Source organism: Diospyros lotus, chromosome 9, assembly GCF_014633365.1.
Source record: "Diospyros lotus cultivar Yz01 chromosome 9, ASM1463336v1, whole genome shotgun sequence".
NCBI lineage: Eukaryota > Viridiplantae > Streptophyta > Magnoliopsida > Ericales > Ebenaceae > Diospyros > Diospyros lotus.
This window is the reverse complement of record NC_068346.1, coordinates 2,235,082-2,255,936: the sequence shown is the minus strand read 5'-3', so window position 1 is coordinate 2,255,936 and position 20,855 is coordinate 2,235,082. Positions and strand designations below refer to the sequence as shown.

General features: G+C 36.0%; 3 protein-coding genes across 4 annotated transcripts; 1 reads left to right on the top strand and 2 right to left on the bottom strand.

The window, feature by feature from the left end:
• Window positions 1–6: 6 nt before the first annotated feature.
• On the bottom strand, window positions 7–3,634 carry LOC127809658 (uncharacterized). Of its 2 annotated transcripts, none has more exons than XM_052348635.1 (3): window positions 2,762–3,634; window positions 691–1,514; window positions 7–435 (listed from the first exon to the last, which is right to left on the bottom strand). In XM_052348635.1, exons 1-2 carry the CDS (start codon window positions 2,922–2,924, stop codon window positions 724–726), a joined length of 954 nt encoding a protein of 317 aa, XP_052204595.1. In that variant the 5' UTR covers window positions 2,925–3,634; the 3' UTR covers window positions 7–435; window positions 691–723. The 2 variants fall into 2 exon arrangements, with proteins under 2 accessions (XP_052204595.1, XP_052204594.1); XM_052348634.1 differs by having other exon boundaries at window positions 7–428.
• Window positions 3,635–3,777: 143 nt separating this feature from the next.
• LOC127809657 (pyridoxal kinase) lies at window positions 3,778–16,410 on the bottom strand. The gene is made up of 13 exons (XM_052348632.1): window positions 16,016–16,410; window positions 15,816–15,921; window positions 14,770–14,863; window positions 14,524–14,628; window positions 12,035–12,118; window positions 10,880–10,953; window positions 9,858–9,922; window positions 9,313–9,376; window positions 8,061–8,126; window positions 7,191–7,247; window positions 4,920–4,964; window positions 4,772–4,825; window positions 3,778–4,173 (listed from the first exon to the last, which is right to left on the bottom strand). Exons 1-13 carry the CDS (start codon window positions 16,078–16,080, stop codon window positions 4,033–4,035), a joined length of 1,020 nt encoding a protein of 339 aa, XP_052204592.1. The 5' UTR covers window positions 16,081–16,410; the 3' UTR covers window positions 3,778–4,032.
• Window positions 16,411–18,792: 2,382 nt separating this feature from the next.
• Window positions 18,793–19,943, top strand: LOC127809506 (myb-related protein 308-like). The gene is made up of 3 exons (XM_052348338.1): window positions 18,793–19,045; window positions 19,157–19,286; window positions 19,431–19,943. Exons 1-3 carry the CDS (start codon window positions 18,910–18,912, stop codon window positions 19,795–19,797), a joined length of 633 nt encoding a protein of 210 aa, XP_052204298.1. The 5' UTR covers window positions 18,793–18,909; the 3' UTR covers window positions 19,798–19,943.
• Window positions 19,944–20,855: the final 912 nt, after the last annotated feature.

The following is a 20,855-nucleotide window of genomic DNA, read 5'->3' as shown; positions in this document are numbered from 1 at the left end:
GAAGCGAATTTTGTTTGAATTTTCCTTTTTGGAGTAGCAGAATACAGTCTTGAGATCCCCAAGGACCCCAACACAAGAAAAAAGTATACTAAGCCAAGTATATAAAAAAAAAAAAAAAAAGTTCAGATACGTTGTATACTCTGAAATCACAGTTTTAACGCATCCATCAATCAGAGTAATAACACCTAGTTAATGCGATGCTGGATGCTGCTTTCTGCTTGTCATGGATGTGCTTTCCTTTGTTATTTTCTGTTTCATTGCAGATGCTTTGTGCTGCAGCAGGATTGTATAAGATACTGCACTACACATACACTCTAAATGGGTTCAGATGTGTTGGAAGACAAATATAAGATGTTTTTCAGCCCGTTAGGATTCCTTGATAAGATGAAAATGCTGGTGGGCTTTCAGGACAACAGAGCCACGTCATCCTGACAACTAAATTAAATTAGTACACATCTATTGCATCAAAATGATTGTTTTCTTGATTTCAAATTTGACTCACTATATTGCATGATAAAAAAAAAAAAGAAAACAAATCTGAATCACTCTATCGCAATTTATCTTTTGCTTGCTTGGAGCAATAGCAATAGAAAACTAGAGGATATGCAGAGAGTTATAAAGGAAATCGAACCAAATAAACCTTAAAAAAGGTAAAGACTGATAAAGAAAAAGAATAAAGAGGAAACTTACTTCTAAAACAATCCAAAGGACAAACACTACACCTTAGCGCTTCCGTGCTTTCCTTCGTCTCGATTCTCCTTTCTGCCATTTCTTTCTTGGGACCAGCTTGCTCTTTGGTTTCAACTTCAACTCTGGCGAGAACTTATAGTTTGGATCCCTCATTTTTGCTTGTATGTCCTTGAAGAACTCGATATTTAATCTCTTAGGCCCTCCCTGTCTAAGTTCTGCATACTCTGGCCCTGAAATAATGTTTTCAAATGCTCCTATCAAAATGTCCAAATCACTCATGACCTCCCAGACATTTGTATACCGCCCATCTGGCCCCTTCTTCAACTTCCTCAGGGCATTCTCAACTGCAATTTTTCTAGCTTGTTTCCCTGGGGACAATTCCTCTGGTTCCTGCTCCGCTTTCAGTAGCTCTGAAAGTGTCCGATATTTCGGGGCTTCCTCAAACTCGAACAATTTATCTATATATGCATCACTTTTCTCATTTGGGTAGGCTTCCGTTGGAATATCGTCATCATCATCATCTTCATCACCAGTCCACAAAGTCTTCTCCTCGTCACTTCCAGACCATACACTTCTCAACTCATCACTGTCATCACCATCGATGAGGTCAGAATGCTCCTTTGCCTGTTGTTTGACTCTCCTGATTTCTTCTTCAAGTCGATCACGGCCTTGTTCACTGTCACTTTCATCCTCACTTGCTGTCCACAGGGAGCTCTCTTCATCCATTTCTTTCTGCCAGGCTTTGCTGAATTCCTCGTCTCCTGGTCTTCTATTCCCAAAGAGATCATAATGTGGGCGTCCATTACGAGCATATGACCGTGATGCTGCAAAAGTATTTGGAGTAGACAAAAGCTTTTAGCCCAAAGAGGAGGAACATAGCAGAAAATAAAAAGGACTTGACCTAATATTGTATGGTCACAGCGGACTACAGAAGAGAAGAACATATTGAAAGTTTTTCAACGTATCAACTGTAAGACAAAACAACTAAATTGTGTTTATCTAGGCAAGGCATACTGTTACAGCTAGTAGAGGACAGCATTAAAGGTTGGTTTAGAAGGAGCTTTGTTCTATGCCCCCTCAGATTGGAGAGAACTTGTCAGAAAATAAAATGTAAACCCAAATTTCCCATAGCTACGTCAGCTTTAACTCGTTGTACTAGTACCCTCAGCAAAATCAAACATTTCAACCTTCCTGGGAATATTGTAGTGGCAACCATGCTAGGAAATACATGTAATTAATAAAAGGAATTCCGATTAGTTGGCTGAAACAAACAAATTGATTTCGAGAATAAAGCTGTGGTATAATCAGCATGGCAATCCTTAGGTCCAAACTTCTTTTGTATCAAAGTGAGCTACAAGAGGAATTACAACTAAGTACTGCGAGGCAGTTTTTAGGCTTATCATGAAGTAAGACCTTTGCAATATAAAGCTGAGGCGGACCAAGGAAAAGTAGCAACAAATCAACTGTTTTGCTGCATATTCACTACATTGAGAAAGAAGGCATGTTTGGAAATAGAAAAGCGTAACTTTAACAAATTCCAAGAATCCAGTTCTTATCTCTGTACCAATCTTCTCTGCTATAGAATAGGTGGATTTTGCTGGGACTCAGCAACTCTTAACTATGACGTACAATGCGTAATAAATACAAGTAAATGTGCTTGAACAATAATTTTAAGTGTCGGGATCACTGCATATGTTGTAAAACACATACTTTGAAATACAAAGTTGATCAAATTAACCAAAAAAGGAGGAGGAGGGGGGGGGGGGGGGGGGGGGTTGAAGAAGTAAAACAACACCGGATATAGCAATAAGACGTTCACGCAGAATCAATGCATGCATAATTGTTGTTGAATATCCCACTTTGAAAACTCCAATACCATCCTATTGTATCACTCAATGTCTCACGAGTCCTCTCTGAGGACTTTTAACGAACAGATGGTACACGCAGTCCCAACCAAACGAATGAGACGAACCGAGACGGCAGACCAGTCTTGGCAGTGTACAAGGAACCAATCGGTGAAAAACAAGAATGAATACATCACAAGGTCTGACGAACTGGGTCAAGTGAGTACCTTGAAAGACCGCGCACGAATTAACTGGATTTCTCGAACTGATCAACGCAGAACCATGAGGAGGCTGGAATCTGAAAGGTGATTTTGGAATCTGCAATTGGGTTTCTGTGATAGCGAAGAGAGATGGAAGGAGAAAACGGCGGGAACAAAGCCCTCTCGCCATTTTCAGGAGGTCGAAGCCGTTTGCCTCCTGCCGTTGCCGTTTGGCACAGCTCTTTTTCTTGTTTATTTTTTTTAAAGAAGTTGAAATTTATTATTGCTAATTTTTACTTATTTTAAGTTTTCTAAACCAACAATTAAAAAGTAAAAAACATAAAAACTAATTCATTTGAAATTTTTTGACAATTAACAAAATAGATTATGTATTTTTTTAATTTTTATACAAACTCGTTTTAAAAATATATTTTTTGTTTTATTTTTATAAGTATTGTTACATAACAACTTATTATTCTTGTGGTAACGAAACCCCATTTGGTAGAAGAGGCAGAGTTAATCTTATTTACTTGATTACAAGCATACATGATTTACAAAAAATATATATTTATATATTTAAATAATAATCTGCATCCACAGTTGATAGATTCAAAAGACAATAAAAATCACCTTTAATAGATATGACTAACTCTTAATGTTAGAAAAACTTAAGCTATGACAAGCTCCCTCGCCTAATCTTGTGGTGTTGTCATTGTGTGGCAACTTTTTGCCCTTTTCTAGAACACTTAATGTATCACTATCTCATGTGAGGCAAATATTTGCCTATTCTTTTCCTAGGTATTTGATGCATTAATATATATTTTCACTTAACCACAATTTTGTTTTTAATTTTTAACTTTTAGTTTTAAAGATGATTATTACACTTATGCTTAAGATTATTGCCTAGATTTACTGGATAATACACTTATGAACTAATATTAACTTTGGATAGAATTATTATGAATTTTATCAATTTGTGAGGGCTCATTAAATTTCTGTGGAAATGGCATTTCCAAATTAAAAATCACAACTCTTTGACAAACTGTCTCTGAATCTGCAAGAATGTTATTGAACTATATGGTCTGTGTTTTGATAAAATACTACATCCAACAGTAACGTCAGGTAACAAAAGAGTAACTCTGTGATTATAACAGTGTAACATGAACCTTTACCAGCGGGAATGGAGCCATTTTTGAGTTAGGAATTTGTATATTTTTTGTTTGAAAAGAGTGATCCGAGAGGCATTGTGAGTCCAAGCAAATGCTTAAAGGTTATTTGTATGATTCCGGCAGCAGCAGTCAGTTGTATCTCACGGCATTGTACTGTACTCGCGGGTGACGAATGTCTTCTTGGGACTGTATTAACCGTATCTCTAAACTGCTTGACTGGCAATCGTACCCAGCCCTTTTGTAGTCGTTCAGTGTCCGCTGCAGAAGCGCCTGTAAATATCGACAATGCGGCGAAAAATATCTCAAAAATCAGTTGTGAGTTGGGGTACAACGGAGGCAAACATCATCAGATTGGTTTGTAATGCATTGCATTGTCTTCAATGGTGAGTGAAACTAAGATCCCCTACCCCTTTAACTACAGTTATTCACAAGTGATCTGTCCACCGATTTAACTACCGTTACCAAGAAACCATAATATTATGGTCTAACCATATTAACATATGTGGAAATTGTAAAAGCTAACCATGTCTAAAAAAAAAAATCGTTTTTAGCCACTTTTAAGTTTTAACCTAGCTAATTTTGATCATGTCATATTTCCAGTTAAGTACAGTTCTTGAAAAAAAAAAAAAAATGACTAGAATGTAATTAGTTTGTTTGAGTGGCTATAGAGTGTAATTAATTAATTTGAGTGGTTGAAAATGATTTTTTTTTTTAGAAAAGTGGCTAAAAACGATTGTGTACATTTGTTTTGTGTTAGTTATCAAGCTTAACATATTATGGTTCTAAGCTGTTTCTGTACGTAAATTCTCAGTTGTCAATTATGAATAAATATTAGCTGCCCCAAATGGGAGATGCAAGAAGGGAATACCTGCAAGCTTGATACAGCAAGCTCTGCTGCTTTGTCAAGATTGTCAGGATATTTCTGAAACCAAGAAAATAAAAATTGTATTAGAAAAAACAGGCCAGGGGCCAAATTTCCTAAGAAAAATTATGGGGGCAAATAGTCAGGCTATTACATTGTTCCATCCAAGTAATAGTGCAGTCGTTAGATCTCCAGTTCCCTGAGAGAACACAGGCATGCATTGGTAAGAATGTAAACCAAAAAGTCATTTTGCTATAATATCAAAGTCACATCCATGACAATAGGAAAGAATTTTTTTAATGCTCAGTAATGTTACTGTACGTTATGAAAAGCAAAGTTAAAAATTGGAAGCTGGCTATTTTAAGAGGTTGTTATGAAATTATACACGTAAATAACCAAGAAATTAACACCAAAATCCTCATGGATCAACATTGGAATGGGCCTCCTAATAGGCACCAAGAGAAGCTCTGCTTTTCATTTATCTGCTTAATGACATAGAAAACAATTTATGTCCTACACCCGTAAGGAGTCAGCAGTAGAAGGTTCATAGCTGGAAATTGAACAAGACACAATGGTACTATCTTCTTAAGTTTCAATACTAAATTAAAAAGATGGTTTCATGCTTAGCAGGTGGGGTTTGATGTCAAATGCCAATGGAACCAGTTTGGGAAAGGGAAAGGTTGAATGTACACCACCAATATTCTCATGTCGTGCAAATTAATCAAACCAAGGGTTGTATCTTCTGCATGCCAAAAGCTAAAGGCATATACCATTTCAATTTTTTTTTGATAAATTATCTCGAAATTAAATACTCTAGCAGCATACAAACATTACAAGGAGGAAGAACTTCCAACATGAGGGTGATTGGTGGCGTAACTGCATCCTACAAATTAGAGGTTAAAGTGAAGATGGTGGATACAAGGCAGTGAAACTGTATCACAGAAACTCTCTAAATTTTGTGACAGCCAATAGTAAACTAGAAGTTATAAGTGGGCCAATTTTGCTGTGGACAAGCAATGCATTTGAAAGAAGAGTGAAGATATAGAAAAGATTGAATTCTATGGTTTGAAGGAACACTTGGGAGAGGATAGGTCAAATTCTGGAGTGTTCTTGTGGAACATCCAAAATTAACAGTGTCCAAGGAAATCTTGGCCAAAATATTTGTACTTAAAGTTAGAATTGACAGCAATTCGTCAGTGAAAGTAGGATAGGCAATACATGAATAAGGCAGCAGTTCCATCAGTGACATAGTCATTTTCGAGACAGTAATCCAGACTCTGTGTTGTGTACCTAAGCTTTGTTGCACCCCTTATCCCTAAAAGGCTTACCGCAACAAAATAAGTCCTAGTCTTGGTGGGTGAAGCAAAAGTTTATTAGACTAGTCCCACTAAGATGGAAGAAAAACTTCTGGTAGAGCTGGTTTTGCCTCAGCATTACCTAGTGAGAGAAAGCAAGGGAAAGCCAGGCAGACTTTTCTCTGCTATGGCAAGGTGATCAGAGGAAAAATGTTGATTAACTCCCTATTGACCTTCTGATAATACACTCAGGGAGCAACACTGGCATGCAGGGTGCCAAGAAAAATCATATTTTCAAAGCTGCCCTTGCTAATGGATTAATTCATGTTTGTTCCAGCCTTTAATTTCACTCTCTCAGACTGCTCCCAAAAGTAAATTCCAATTTCATAAAATGGCACTGCATTGTATCACAGGTTACAAAGCATCTTCACTTTTAAGTGTCTCCTATGATTGTTCAAATGATAGTTCCTCCACCAAGATGTTCCACGAGTAAGTTATTGAATAATTGTAAATAAAAAATATCCCCAAAATCCTGCCATTGACTACAATATTCACAGAGGGATCACAAGTTGCATAGCATATTCACTTTCAAGTTTCTCATTCTATGAATGCCCAAATAATAGTTCTTCCCCTGAGATGTTCCACAATTAATTTTATTATTGTATATATAAAAAAAGCCAAATAAATTATTTACAGAACCTCTTCACAGCATTGAATTTTTTAATTAAATAATATTTACCTAGTTTTAATTAGTTTATTTTGGCACAAATTCAAGCCTCAAAAAGAAATAGAACTCTTTAAGTAGAACTGGAGGTCAGTAAACCCCAATAAAATTGTTCAACAAACTCAATCCACGCTCTGTGCACTTCAGAGATGTTCAGTCATCAGATTCATGCATCAAGGCCACACATGCTGAAAAGGGAACCTTACCTTGAAGACCACTGACTTGAAATGATATTGGGACACTAACAGTTTGAAGAAAAGCTAAAATTTACTTAGTGTTTTGAAATGTTTATATCCCTCTTTAATTGTTGAAATTTATGCCATATTATTTGCACATGAATTCTGGCACTGTATAAAAAAACATATAAAAACCTCACAAGGATGCTGTTTTAAGTAAAAGAACACACCGTAAAATATGCAGGAATTTTGGGAATCACAATCTTGAACTGCTTAGGTGATTGACCCTGTCACATATATGGACCAAGTCAAAACTAGAATCTGTACCATAAGAAGTTAATTCAGCATTCTCAACCAGTATAATGGAATTAATGAAGAGAATGAATAATTTAAGAACAGAAGAAACATAGGGCAGAATATAAGCTTGACAATGGCCAGGTTCATGACAGAAGAAAATTCAATATGTCAATACTAGAGAAAATTCAGGAAAATCTCTCTCTCTCTCTCTCAATAGAACTTTCACCCTCATAAAAAAATTGTAAAATACATTGTAAAAAATCTAAAGCATCTGAAGAAAACACTTCTGTTTATTTGTGTGTGAGTGTGCACATGAGAGAGAGAGAGAGAGAGAGAGAGAGAGAGAGAGAGAAGAACTCATGGAAATTGCCCATGGTAGAAAGAGCTTTTTTCCCCCTATTCCCTCCTATAATGAGTAAACTTGCATGGTTTAGATCATGGTTCATTGTGCCTGATCAGAAGAAGAAAAGTTGATTGCCGTCTGGGTGAGGACAAGCATAAAGCCAGAAGTCAAATAATTGTCCCAAAAATTGATCAAAAGAAAATATGCCAGCCAACTCCAGGGTAAGGCACATGGAATGCCTTTTAAATTTGATTACCACTAACTACCGCCTCTTCCTTATCCGAAGGGTTAGTTCAATCGCAGTGTCAAGGTATATTCAATTATTGCTGGGAAAATTATTTTAAAAACAAATTAAATAACACATCCTATCATCAATGAGCAGCAATGACTCAGGATCAAACCTTGCCAAATTTGACATTTTACATACAGACTAGAACTTTGTAATCAATACAATACCCACCACTTCTTTCTTATGACTGCCAATGAGAAGAAGATTGCCATCAACACTTATACTTGTTAACACCACCTGAAATACAACCAAATTTTCTTGTCATGCACAATGAATAAGAGATGTAAGTACTACGGCAAGAAAATTTTGCATCAATATCCACACAAGATCTATATGAGATTCATACACAAGTCACTTGATTGTGTAAACTAAATTACTTTAGAATGCGTGAAAAGAAGTTTTCCACCCAATTTTCCATGCATAAAGAAATCTTTATCCACTAGTGAGCTAGAATCCAAGTAGCCAACCACACTTCATAGGAAAAAGGCTTAGTGGTGTAGATGTTGTAAAGAAATTTTTATCTGCTACATGAAATGTGCTTTCATCTTAAAGAGCACATAGAAGGGATAGGAAACTTTTTTCTGACACAAGGGAAAAAGTAAGGCAATGAGGGTTGTTTGAGATGCGTATTTCCTGATGAGCTAATGCCCTATAACAATGAACGGAGGCTTAAGGGTATGTTCCTAAAAAACAACAGGGTGGAGCTCCGTATCTTGGAAATCCATAGAGACTGAAACCTATATCCTTCTTAAGTGCATCAACTGCTCCCTGCATGTTTATGTTTACGCGGTTGTAAAGCATACATAACAAAAGGGGTATTTTCAGATGTAAACACATAAGGGTACCTTTTCTTCAACTTCTGATTTTCTCAATAGAATTCATAAGCAAATGTGAAGGACATTATAACCAATTAGGCATTTGGGCATACTAGGAGGGTTCTAGAATCACCAAAAAGACAAACTATAACCATATAAAAGACCCAATAAATTACTTGTCCCATGTTACAACCCACACACTGAACTAGACCTACAACCAGTGAAAGAAGAAGCTAATACCGCAACCTAAGATATTAAAAGGAGGTCACAAATACAACAATGGACAGTTTCCATTGAGGCAAAAGGCTACACCATTGGCCTCATTCATAACCTTTCTTTCTTTTCTTTTTTCTTTTCGTTTTTTATGTTTTCAAAGCCTATTATTCTTGGTTATCCCTTCAACAGAAGCAGCAACTCACAAACACACAGTATTATCACAGCCTTCAACAAATTCTACATTTTTTTTTTTTTTTTTTTTGGGGGGGGGGTGGGGGGGGTGTTGATCTAAAGGCTAATGATAGGATATTGCATTCTGAAAGAAATGAGAAGCATTTAAGAGGTAAGGAAATTGAATAGGTCCAAATACAAGCACAAACATATTAACAAACCTTTGGTGGTCCAGCAGCATGGAGAATGTTACAGGCTTCCCGGCCATCTTGTTCAGATACAATCCTGAGGCAGGTGAACTGATTTAGAAAGGACATCTGGCCAATTCAATTAAATGCAAAGACAAAACTCTTTAAGGTAGCTTCATGGTAGAACTCAATGAAATGAATCCAAATATAGGGTTGTGTATATGACACCAGCATGGGAACTACATTTCAAGGACATTTCCAAACATCACTGATGCCCTCATATTTGTCACAAGAAATCTCTTAATAAAAATTTGTTACTATGGAAATTTCAAATTAAGTATATGAAGTTTCAACATGTAAATGTCCAGTTTATACATGTACAGCTTGTTGACCAGTAACTTCAATGTCATAAGCTTATTGTCTTTAAATGCTAAAGAAACAGGAAAATGAAAATCCCATCAGATATCACCTTCCTATGTAAAAAAAGGTCAGTAAGATTTAAACAAGGGGAGAACAATTAAAAGAACAGAATAAGCTTGATAAAACATTCTGTAAATTCAGTATGATTTTATGAATACCTTAACCCAGTCAACAGTTCTGCTTCAAATTGGTTAGGAGTCAGCATTGAAGCAAGTGGGACAACCTAAAGAATCAAAGTGTACTAAGATAATATCAATTATAAATGACATAAGTGACATCTTTAGAAAAGAAAAACAAAAGGCAGAACAATAACAAAAGATGGGAAACAGTTGATGGTAAGATGTAGTTACAGCATGACTTTTCTCAGAAAAAGGAAAAAAAAATTCCAGAATAACAGCGGATAATTATCCATGGCAAGATTTAGATGTCATAATTAGGTTTAAAAAAGACTGAGAATTTTATAAGCCTCAAAAAGTGGCCTTAGATAATCCTTGCTGAGAAAAAAGAAAAGAAAAGAAAATCTGAATTAAAATATGTTAGAAACTCATTATCACTTTTGCAGTCATGTAAGGGGTTATATTACTCTAAGACAGGCACAAAACCGCATATATCTAACCCCCAATGTTTAAAAACCAAAAAAATGCATTACAGACCTCATGTTTTCGTCCAAATTGAAGTTTCCTGCGGTAAGGGTAAACAGAAAATTCATTCAAGGGGAAAGAGGGGTGCGGATAGTATCATGGAGCCAAGACCAAATAAACAACATAGGTCATTGTTGACTAAGGATGCCTAGTGGAGAGGCTACAAAACCCACCTCCTCTCTCCCAACTAAGAAAAAAAGGGATTTTCCCTATAAAGGAGGCATCCCCAGTGCACATGCTCCCCATTTTAGAAATAATTAATTGGGAAACACTAATGAAAAAGTACTAAACTAAGAAGCTGGGGCCATTGGCTGGTACAAAGGTAAAGCATGGCCATCAAGCATGAAATGAAACTTCAAACCTCCAAATGAAACCGGAGTCTAATTATGTGACTGACCTACCAACACTGGATTTCCATGATAGACACAATTTTGGGGCTATCATTATATTAATAGGCTCTAGTTTCCAGGACCAGCACAAGGCAATTGCAATCATTAAGCTAATAACCCAGTGTCATGACTGGATGCCAAAGAAACTACCTTCTCACGGTATAACACTGCCAATTCTGGAGCAACATAAAGCTTTCCTTCATCACCCAGTACTGGATCACAAACTACACAGACACAGGCATACACACATGAAGGAAATGATAACCACGCTGTATATAAATATAATAACCAAAAGAAGATAAGATTATAGAATAGATTCTACCACAAGAACACTGTCTTCATAAATCAAACATGAGAAAGCATATTGCTCAACACATCAGTAAATTTGCGCTCTTATCAAATCTATCCTATCAATATCGTAGATTGGATTTCTATTTCTATAAATATTGAGAAATAGAGATTTCTCACTGTGATGGAAGAACTGAGCATAAGGTGGTCATAAATTATAGAAAAGCAACCATTTCACAAGCAATAAATGAAATTGAGCATCATGATCATAAGCAGCACAACTGGCCAAAGCATGAGGCCTAATCCAAAGCACAGAAATCCATTCTGTTCCTTGCATTATTCAGCAACACAGGAATAACAAATTCACAACTCAACGACAAAAATATCTAGTGGAAGAGTAGAAGAAATCTGGAGTCATCAGCATGGTAAATCAATTCTTTTAAGAATTATTTATATCTATCTTTCCAAATGAAGCTGAATATGCTGACAAGTTCCATAATTGGTCAAAGAAATTCACCAATTTCAAAATATTTCACACCTTTTTATGGTGTTCAATATATTTGGGTTAGCTTTTAGATGCAGATAGCCATGTTTGCATGACTTTATTAAATCTGAAATAAATTTAAAATTCTAGGAATACATGGAAAAAATTCTGTATAGACATTTGGGTTTCAAAAAATCCATTATTCCACCATAATTTAACCAATAATCAATTTAAGCTGCTGTTTCTTATAAAATAACATTTCAATTGCTGCTGTTTCTTAATAAAATAACATTTCAATCACATCAAAATAATGAGTTCCCAATCCTCAGAGCTTATAAAAATACCATATTAATATGCTGAACCTTAAAATGATGTTAGTAAACCAAAAGGCTAGAAGATTATGATTTTTATAGTCAAAAGGAAGTCAAGATTCAGATAAAAAAAAAAAAATCAAAAGGGACAGTAAAAGTGCATTGCTCCAAAGCTGAATTTATTTAGAGCAAGAAATTTCAGTGTTCAAGCATCTAACTCACCATAAGTAAGTTTCGGATTGACAGATCGAAGCTTATTGACAACTTCTAAGATAGAGTTCAGAAAGGAGACTGAACCAATATAACCTACAGATACAATGATCAACATTAATAATGGATAACATGGTTAATAGAGTTTTAAACAGAAGCTCAAAAGAACATTAGTTTTGCCAACTAAAAGGATGTACAACACTTTTTTTAATAACTAAAAAAAGACATAATAAGTAAGATGCCAGAGTACAAGAACAAATGAAGTGAACTAACATAAAATAAGAGCAGGTTCATCAAAGATTCTAACTAAAACAAAAGGATTGTACACAGTAATATGATTGGACTGTGTTTGATTCAGAACAATTGAAAAGAAAAGGAAAACAGAGCCATCTTCATTCAGAAAATACATATTTAATTGTCAAAGGTATGTGTGGGTCACCTCATAAATACTTTCTCAAAGGAAATAATATTCCTCAGTTTCTCCCTATAGTCTAACTCAGGATTATGCATGGTAGGAAAGCTATAGTTTCATTTTCAGGAATGGCAATGGATCAGATATAGACCAAGTGCACCTACCTGCAATCTTGTACTTGTATCCATTCGGCAATATACTTAGCCCCATATCCTGGTTGGGTAACGGATATCCATTCAAATTAAATTAAAAGAATATGTTTACTCATTTCTTATCTCAAATTATTAATCAAAATTTGGGTTACTGCATTTTTAGGTTTATGGGTGATGTAGAATGCTAATTGTTTATTTAGCTATGTTAGGTCCTGTTATGAGCTGCCCAGCAAGAGTGGGCATGGGCCTAACCAGTAACTAGCAACCAGCCTTGGCTTACATAAGTCAACTTGGCCTGGCTGTATACGCATAATGCACAACACTATGATAAACAATACACACACGCACGCACACACACTGATTAACACATACAGGTATGGGGTTTGTACCTGTCCCCTCCACCTGTACTTGTTAGGTATATATTTCACTGCCCATAGCTGCCCCATTGGACAAAATTTTAGGTCCATACCCACCTCTATGGACTGGATTATTGGATAGCCATCAAGTTGGGTAAAAATTGCCATCCCAATTCATTTTCTCAAACTTTATTTTTCTTTCTTTCTTTCTTTTTTTTTTTTTTTGGGCTAAATTCAAACTTTCTAGGAAACCAAATTAACCAAAGAGTGGAAGAACTGCAACAGAGCAAGAAATAAATCTTTAGATGTTCAACCACTCAAAAGTCAAAAGAAAAGTTCTAGGAATTAAAAAATAAGGTAAATACCAAATGCATACATACTCTAATTCACATCTTATTTTCATCCCCCAAGCTACTAACAAGTGAATCTTGTTCTTCTTTTCCTGATAAAGGTTGGGCTATGATAGTTAAACATATGTCTGCAACGAAGTATTCAAAAAATTTGTAGAGACAAATTAATGGAAGCTGAACTTGAGTCTCTTGATTAGGAAAATACAGACTAACCAGGTAGGATGTATTGTAGAGCACAAAAGCTTTTCTAAAGCATAAGTGGAAGCCAGGTCAAAGTACCCATTTCTTTCTTCTTCTTCTTCTTCTTTTTTTTTTTTTTTTACAAATACATATCACATAGGGATGGAACAATTATTGATGAATACGGCACTAGTTGAGTTTACTGCATCCAAGCAACTTGTTGGAGCAAGTTCTTCAGCTCCAGAGTTTAACCCTCCAATTACATGTATTTTAGTTGTAAAAACAGTTCCAATAGCGATTATATGTTCCATCACTTATTTCCATGATGAAAACTAAAACCATCATACAAGGGTACTCCAGTGCAAGAGGCCCCAAAGCAAAGTAGGTTTGAGAAGGATTATGGAGTAGGGGTGTTCGCGGTGCGGTTTGGTTGGTTTGAATCATTTTCAGCACGCCAAACCGCTAGTGCGGTTTTTCAACCAAACCAAACCGCGGTCTGGTTTGGTGCGGTTTACCGCGGTTTGAAATGCTACTTAAAATCACTAAAAAAGATATTTAAAAATGGTAAATAAAGACAATTAAATGTAAATAAATAGAAGCAAAAAATAAAGACAAAATAGTGTAAAAAATAAATAGGATGGGGCTGCCAATTATTAGATTTTTATAATAATAATTTTTTTATAATTTTTTTTATTATTTTCTTGGGCGGTTCGGTTTAAAACCGAACCGCCAACTGTCCAAACCGCAAACTGCGCGGTTTGGATAGAATCCAAACCGTTTTCGACTGCCAAAAAAAAAAACCGATCGGTTCGGTTTGGCCGGTTTCCGCGGTGCACCGCTTTTTTTGAACACCCCTATTATAGAGCATTAGCTTGGCAGGCAGGCAGAGGAAAGGAATTCATCCCAGTGTGCATATCAATTTGATGTCTGCGGCAAGTATCAGTTTCTACATACCACAAGATGACTGAGACATGGCTAATAGCTGTCTTGGAGAAAAAGGGCCATTTATTGCAACATAAATCATCAAATACAGCCATCAAGTCCATCATACCAGTCAATAAATGAGTGTAGAACAATAAATCATTTGCTTCAAGGCCTTCAATTAAGTCCCACAGTTGTTGCCCATTCAAGACTTGTCCTTTAAAAGTTGGGTATCCTGCACAATTTTATATAATTAAAAAAATTGACTTGACCCACAGTTTGAACAGGTTTCATGCCTAAACTAGACAAATTCATAGACAACATCACACCGTATGTCAGGCCTCAGACTTTGAATGAAGTGATATAAGCATCTTGCCTGTGTGGTTTGAGAACTGCACCGAATTGATTGGATCTACATCATAGCCGAGCAGTTGAAGAGGGAAAACAGCTGATTTATTGCCAACATATCCCTAAGGAAGACAGACAACAAACACGCATCAGCACAAGGAGAGAGTCTACAACAAGCTTTACTATCAAAATTAGTAATTCAAGCAGAAGGAAACACGGCATATTTGTTTCCACAAAAAATAGTATACAGATTGCCAAGTGTGACAGAAACTCTTTTTTCCAATTATGGGGACTGCCAATTCTGCCACCTTGGTAGTCCTCCAAATATTAAGCACAGCAAATTATCACAATACGATGTACTATGAAGCAAAGAGCATGCCATATTCTCCTTCATATGTGTTTGAACTGTTCGGTGTTTTCTCAGATTTTTCAAAATATCCATTTGATGTGCTTGCAACAATAAGAACACCAGGTAATACACAATATTTATGTTCTACTATGTTACCTTCAGCCCTAAACCCTAAACTCTAACATTTACTCAAGACAAGTCCGTGAATTTTCGTAAAATCGTAGCAACTGGAGTGATTAATGGGGGTTTTTTACTTCAATATTCGTCAATCAAATTTGGGACAAATTCCCTTGTAAGATGAAGAGTGCAGTCAATATTGGTCAACAAAAAGTTTTTGTTTGTAGTATTAGCTTCTAAGTTACTTATTACCCCAGATATACTAGCACTTGACCGGAGAAACTTATTTTAATTTCTCTGAATGCAGCCTGAATCCACTTGATTCTTACCAGTGAATGAACGAACATTACCATTCATTGCAGCAACCAGTCCACCAAGTATCTCAACACTCAACAGCATATATTCCAACAACAGCAATACGTCAATCCTTAATCCCACTAGGTGGAGTTGACTGCATGCATTCTAGTTCTTTAATCATTTATGTTCTCTATATGTGATCATTTCTCCAAAGACAGGACTAGATGTGAAACAAAAAAGATGAAAATCATTTCAAAAGGAAATAAAAAAGAAATTCAAGATCCAACATTTAGCTTGAGCAAAAGGAAGACCTGAACAGTGTGAGATTGAATGCTGAGAACCCGACCCGTCTCCGATGGCAAAGCCAAGGACAGGACTGGAGGCGCCATTGCCGTCTTCTTCGAGATGCTTCTCAACCTACAAATTCGAGCCAAGAAAAGCTTCTCTAAATGGCACATCCACTCACATCTACGTCTACATGTCAAAATGGAATTTGCCAAAAAGGCTTCACCTGAAACTATCGATTCCCCCAACCGCTTTCAATTCAAGCCGATTTATCAGCAGCGATTCTATCATACATACACAAATCCCGAACCGATTCCTTGATTAGTACGCGAACAGAACTATGCTGCGACAATTAGATAATTGCTGATTGGCCAATTGACTTGCTGAACTTCGAGGATTCGGAGAAAGTTCGTGAGGGCAATTTAGTGATTTGAGCGGATGGAGGAGGTCAAACCGGTTGATTTCCTCGTGAGACCACGAGGATTACGATTCCATTGGATCTCTTTCAATTGCTTTTGTACTTGGAAAGTAAAGAGAGACAGAAGCTGGAATGATGAAAGGAAAAGGACCCGCAATTTAGGGTTCGTCCGCCGCCGGGCCAGGCATGTTCGGATTTATCTTGGGAAGGCGTTTTGAAGTTCGAGAGTGGGAACCAGCAGGCCACGTCAACGGTAAAGCTCTCACGGAAGCCAAAGACCAATGGGAGAGCGACACGTCAACACTTAGATGACTTGCACGAAGCCGTTGATGGAGAAGCATGCAGGAACAGTCATTAGGCCACGTGTGGCGGGAAGAGATGGCTGGTTCAATTTAGGGTTTGAATCCGGAATGGGTTAGGCCCATTTAAATTTGCTCGACCCCAGCCCAGCAGGAATCACTCGGCCCAAGTCCGTAAATCATTAAATTATAAACAAATCTATAGGCACATACTCAGAGGCTATGATACACGGAGAGGGTAAATGTCGAGAAACCCCAAAATAATATTTTTGGACAGTTTTTATAATTTTAAAAATATTTAAAAATTATTTTATAATATTAAAAAAATATTATAAACTCATTTATATCCACGAAAAGTTAGATATGAAAAAAATTCAATCTCATAGAATTTTTTTATCTCTAACTCAAATGGATTATGAAATTTACGTTTATTTTTAAATTAAATAATTATTTTTTATAATTTTTTATATTAAAAATTATATTTATAAAAAATCTTTTTTTATTTACTTATTTTTTCGCATTTTCATTTTTTTTATTTTTTAAATATTATTTTTTTATTTTATATCGTATTTATTTTTTATTTTCATTTCATACAACTTAACGCGAACTTAATTAGAATGAAAATATTAGTTAGATATACTTTTCACATTTGTGACCAAATATCAAACCTGTTTGGGAACATAAGTGTCAATTATTAATTAATTTATTTAATGTGTTACACTTCAAATTTATCTAGAAAGACTACCCTTTTCAAGGAGAGGAGTTTTCATCTGTAGTCATCTAATTAGCTGTACAGGTTTGAGACCAGTAGTCTGGTGTTGGACTGTCGGATATGGGAGAAGGAATGGTGGGTGCGTATATCGTATATGGAGAGGCATGAGATATACAAAGACATCCTCCTTGCATGTTCAGAGACAATGCATGTGCAGCACCAAATTAGATTAACATTGTACGTTCTGAAAACGGCAAATCAATGTAATACATTAGGGTAACTAGCTAGGTTAGATCAGCAACCCTCAGACAGCTAATTAAGCTGAACCCATAGGAAAATGTTAGAAAGTCCGATGGGCTTACCGACAAATTTATTGAAAGGGGACAAAAAGATGATTTTGATCCCACGCCTTACTTTCTTTCTCCCCTCCCATGGATTGCAACCGCCCTACTTCTCTCCAGTGACGATTGGCGAGGCGAGAAGAGGCGGCGATGGCAACGAGACGACGGAGACAAGGGCAACGAGACAACGGAGGTGCAATGGCGAGGCGAGGGGAGGGCGGTGGCGAGGCTAGGGCAACGACCATGGGAGGGGAGATGAGAGAAGTTGGGGCGGGGGCAATTTTGACTTTTTATCCCCTTTCTATAAATCTCTCTGTGACCTTCTCTGACTCTGTAATAGAGATCGAACCCATAACTTTATTTTCAGAATTTGTCAGATGTCATTGGGGGTACGAGGTATTTGATCAAAATTTAATAAAATATATTTGTTATGTCCAAGAAAGGGAAGAAAACTCAATGAAAGAGACCTAAAATTTATTATAAGAAGAAATCTACGAAAACAAATTATAAGTGTAGATCAAGAGATATCAATCGAATAACCATAATTAAATTATTGAAATGAAGAGACAATTGAGTAATCTCACTCGAGAGCATCTCTTGAAGTTTTCGAGAGATCCTCTTAAGAATGCACACATTATTTGATCACTATTATTTGAGATACTCTCGTGGGTTATTTAGATTCGAAAGTCTCTCTTTCAATCACATGAGAGACTCTTTTGGAAGACTACAAATTCAGAAAATTTGATCTCCAAACACTGTTTATGCAAGATTATGAAAAATAGAGTTAATCATACTTTCAATATCTTTATCTATAAATATGAAAGAAAGCCCGAAATGTTCATCGAAAATTATAGTTCTCTCCACCTATCAGTCTCCTTCCCTTGTATATAAATGATAGACTTCTCTTCTTAGCAAAGGTAAACTCATAACTTGGAGGGTCTACACAAGAAGTCACCTACGCCCCCTAATCAGGTTTTTTCTTTACAGGTCTCTCGGATACTACATATCTGATAATCTCTTATTATAAATAAATTTATTATTATATCTTCGCATCAACACTAGTGTTTTCTAATTAAAATAAACAACAGTAAACAAGTTCATCTTTTTTCTTTGTTTTGTTTGTTAAGTGTAATAAATTTTATCTTTCTTTGTCGGGGATAGAGAGTTAGGTTGTGTGATATAAAACTGACCGGCCAAAACGGCCAGTCAAACCAATATCCTTCTATCCTTGAAGAAAGCTCGGTGATGGGAAGAATCTATATCTATATATATAAAATATATAGGCAACCATCTCGCTCTCGCTGTGGCCTGGATTTGCATACTCTTTAATGTCCGAATTTGAGGATAAGAATGAGGAAGCCGACCTGCTGTGATGAGCAAGGCACCAGCAGGAAGGGAGCTTGGACGAAGGAAGAAGACCGGAAGCTCACCGATTACATTCAAACTTACGGTGAAGGTAGCTGGAGCACCATTCCCAAGGCTGCAGGTACTTTAATTTTAACCTTAATTATTTCTTCTCTCAAATAGGGTCATTGCCGCCGCTGCTGCTGCTTCTTCTTCGTGTTAAAATTAGGGTTTGTTTGATCCTCTGGAACAGGGTTGCATCGCAGTGGAAAAAGTTGCAGGCTGAGGTGGGTGAACTATCTGAGACCAGACATCAAGCGCGGCGACTTTGCCCAAGATGAAGAGGACCTCATCATCAAGCTTCATGCTCTCCTTGGCAACAGGTTGCTCTCTCTCTCTCTCTCTCTCTCTCGTTTTATCACTTAGATTTACAAGGCTCAAAACATGAAACTTGAGATCTTTCTCATATCAGTGGATACAGTTTGGGAATGAATCTTTCATGAACTGGTATATATATATATATATAGGTGGGCATTGATTGCCGGAAGACTACCAGGCCGAACAGACAACGAGGTGAAGAACTTCTGGAATTATCATATAAGGAGAAAGCTTCTGAGAAACCAAACGCTTTCTGGGTCCAAGCGGCCATCAAACAGATTTGATGGTAACGGGCAGCAGGAGGTTTCCGATGCTGCAAGTTCCTCTGAATACGATGGATCTGGCGGCTCGGTCGATGAGTTGAACCTTGATCTCACCATTGCCGTTAACGTTCCTTCTGCCAATTTGCCTTTGTTTGATCGGGAAAAGAAGCTGGAAGGCGAAGGGTCTCAAGAAGCTGATCATCAAGTACAGCTCGAAAATGACCAGTTTCCAACTCTTCCTTTGTTTGGATGATTAATTAATTAATTGATTAATTTGGTGGTTAATTACATGGCTTTCTTCAAGTTCATGTACTTAAACTCGGAGAGATCACATATACATACATTCATGCTTGAAGTTGCCATTTGTCGGCAGATTAAATTTAATAAACTTTTTAGTCAGATTTGACCATCATATAGCCCTATTTAGACATTAGTCTATTTCAATATTAGGTGCGTTTGTTAATCAAGATCTATAAAAATATATATATATATAAAAAGTATTATAGATAAAAATATTTTTTATTATATTTATTAAATTTTTTTTATGACTCTAGGAAAAGAAGTCACGTAACTCTTTATTTGAGTTTTTTTAGATAAATTTATCTCTTCTTCCTTCAGATAAATTTTTCTTAATCATTACAAAAAAGAAAAAATAATCTATGTGTTCTCTAGTGCATTTCAAAAAATTTAACAAATAGTTTGATAAAAATCTTGAAATATTTTTTAATCTTATATCCCCCTTATTTTGATCATTCTATATATTGATCTGAAAAATATACTACTATTATCTTGATATAATCTTATTTTACTAACATTGCATGTGGTTTATTTTTCTTCTTATTATTAAGACACCCTTTTCGTTAAAGTTTTGAAAAAATGTTCATTAAGTTAAAATTAGTAACTTTTTCCCCTAATCTATCTGTTTAATTAAAACAAAAAAAAAATGATGCAGAGACAATTAACCCTTAATTATGGTATTTGACAAAAGGAATATGAAATATAAGAGATGAAAGTGTTTAAAGGTGAAATTAAGGTAAAGGCAAATATATATAAGAGAATATTACACAAATAAATTATTTTGCAGCCATGGGCTTTGGTGTAAGAAAACATCGAAACGATGTCATTTCAACGTTTTTAAAATATTTTTTTACTTTGAAATGTCAAAAAGTACCACACAAAAAAAATATTCTCTGCCGTTTTCGTAATTTAGGAAATGTTTTTGTTTCGCAATATTAGAAAAATATTAGAAATTTGTTTCTAGTTTGAAAATACATTTCTATATCAGAACTTTTGTCTATCTTGTTCTAATGA

What these genes read in the sequence shown, in the direction of transcription:
- LOC127809658 (XM_052348635.1), bottom strand. Translation starts at nt 2,924, where the DNA reads ATGGCGAGAGGGCTTTGTTCCCGCCGTTTTCTCCTTCCATCTCTCTTC. An exon ending in TTCGTGCGCGGTCTTTCAAG is followed by an intron (nt 1,515 to 2,761) that starts GTACTCACTTGA and finishes ATACTTTTGCAG; the next exon opens with CATCACGGTCATATGCTCGT.
- LOC127809506 (XM_052348338.1), top strand. Translation starts at nt 18,910, where the DNA reads ATGAGGAAGCCGACCTGCTGTGATGAGCAAGGCACCAGCAGGAAGGGA. An exon ending in CACCATTCCCAAGGCTGCAG is followed by an intron (nt 19,046 to 19,156) that starts GTACTTTAATTT and finishes CCTCTGGAACAG; the next exon opens with GGTTGCATCGCAGTGGAAAA. An exon ending in CATGCTCTCCTTGGCAACAG is followed by an intron (nt 19,287 to 19,430) that starts GTTGCTCTCTCT and finishes ATATATATATAG; the next exon opens with GTGGGCATTGATTGCCGGAA.
- LOC127809657 (XM_052348632.1), bottom strand. Translation starts at nt 16,080, where the DNA reads ATGATAGAATCGCTGCTGATAAATCGGCTTGAATTGAAAGCGGTTGGG. An exon ending in GGGGGAATCGATAGTTTCAG is followed by an intron (nt 15,922 to 16,015) that starts GTGAAGCCTTTT and finishes TCGAATTTGTAG; the next exon opens with GTTGAGAAGCATCTCGAAGA. An exon ending in CTACACTCATTTATTGACTG is followed by an intron (nt 12,119 to 14,523) that starts GTATGATGGACT and finishes TTGTATCTGTAG; the next exon opens with GTTATATTGGTTCAGTCTCC.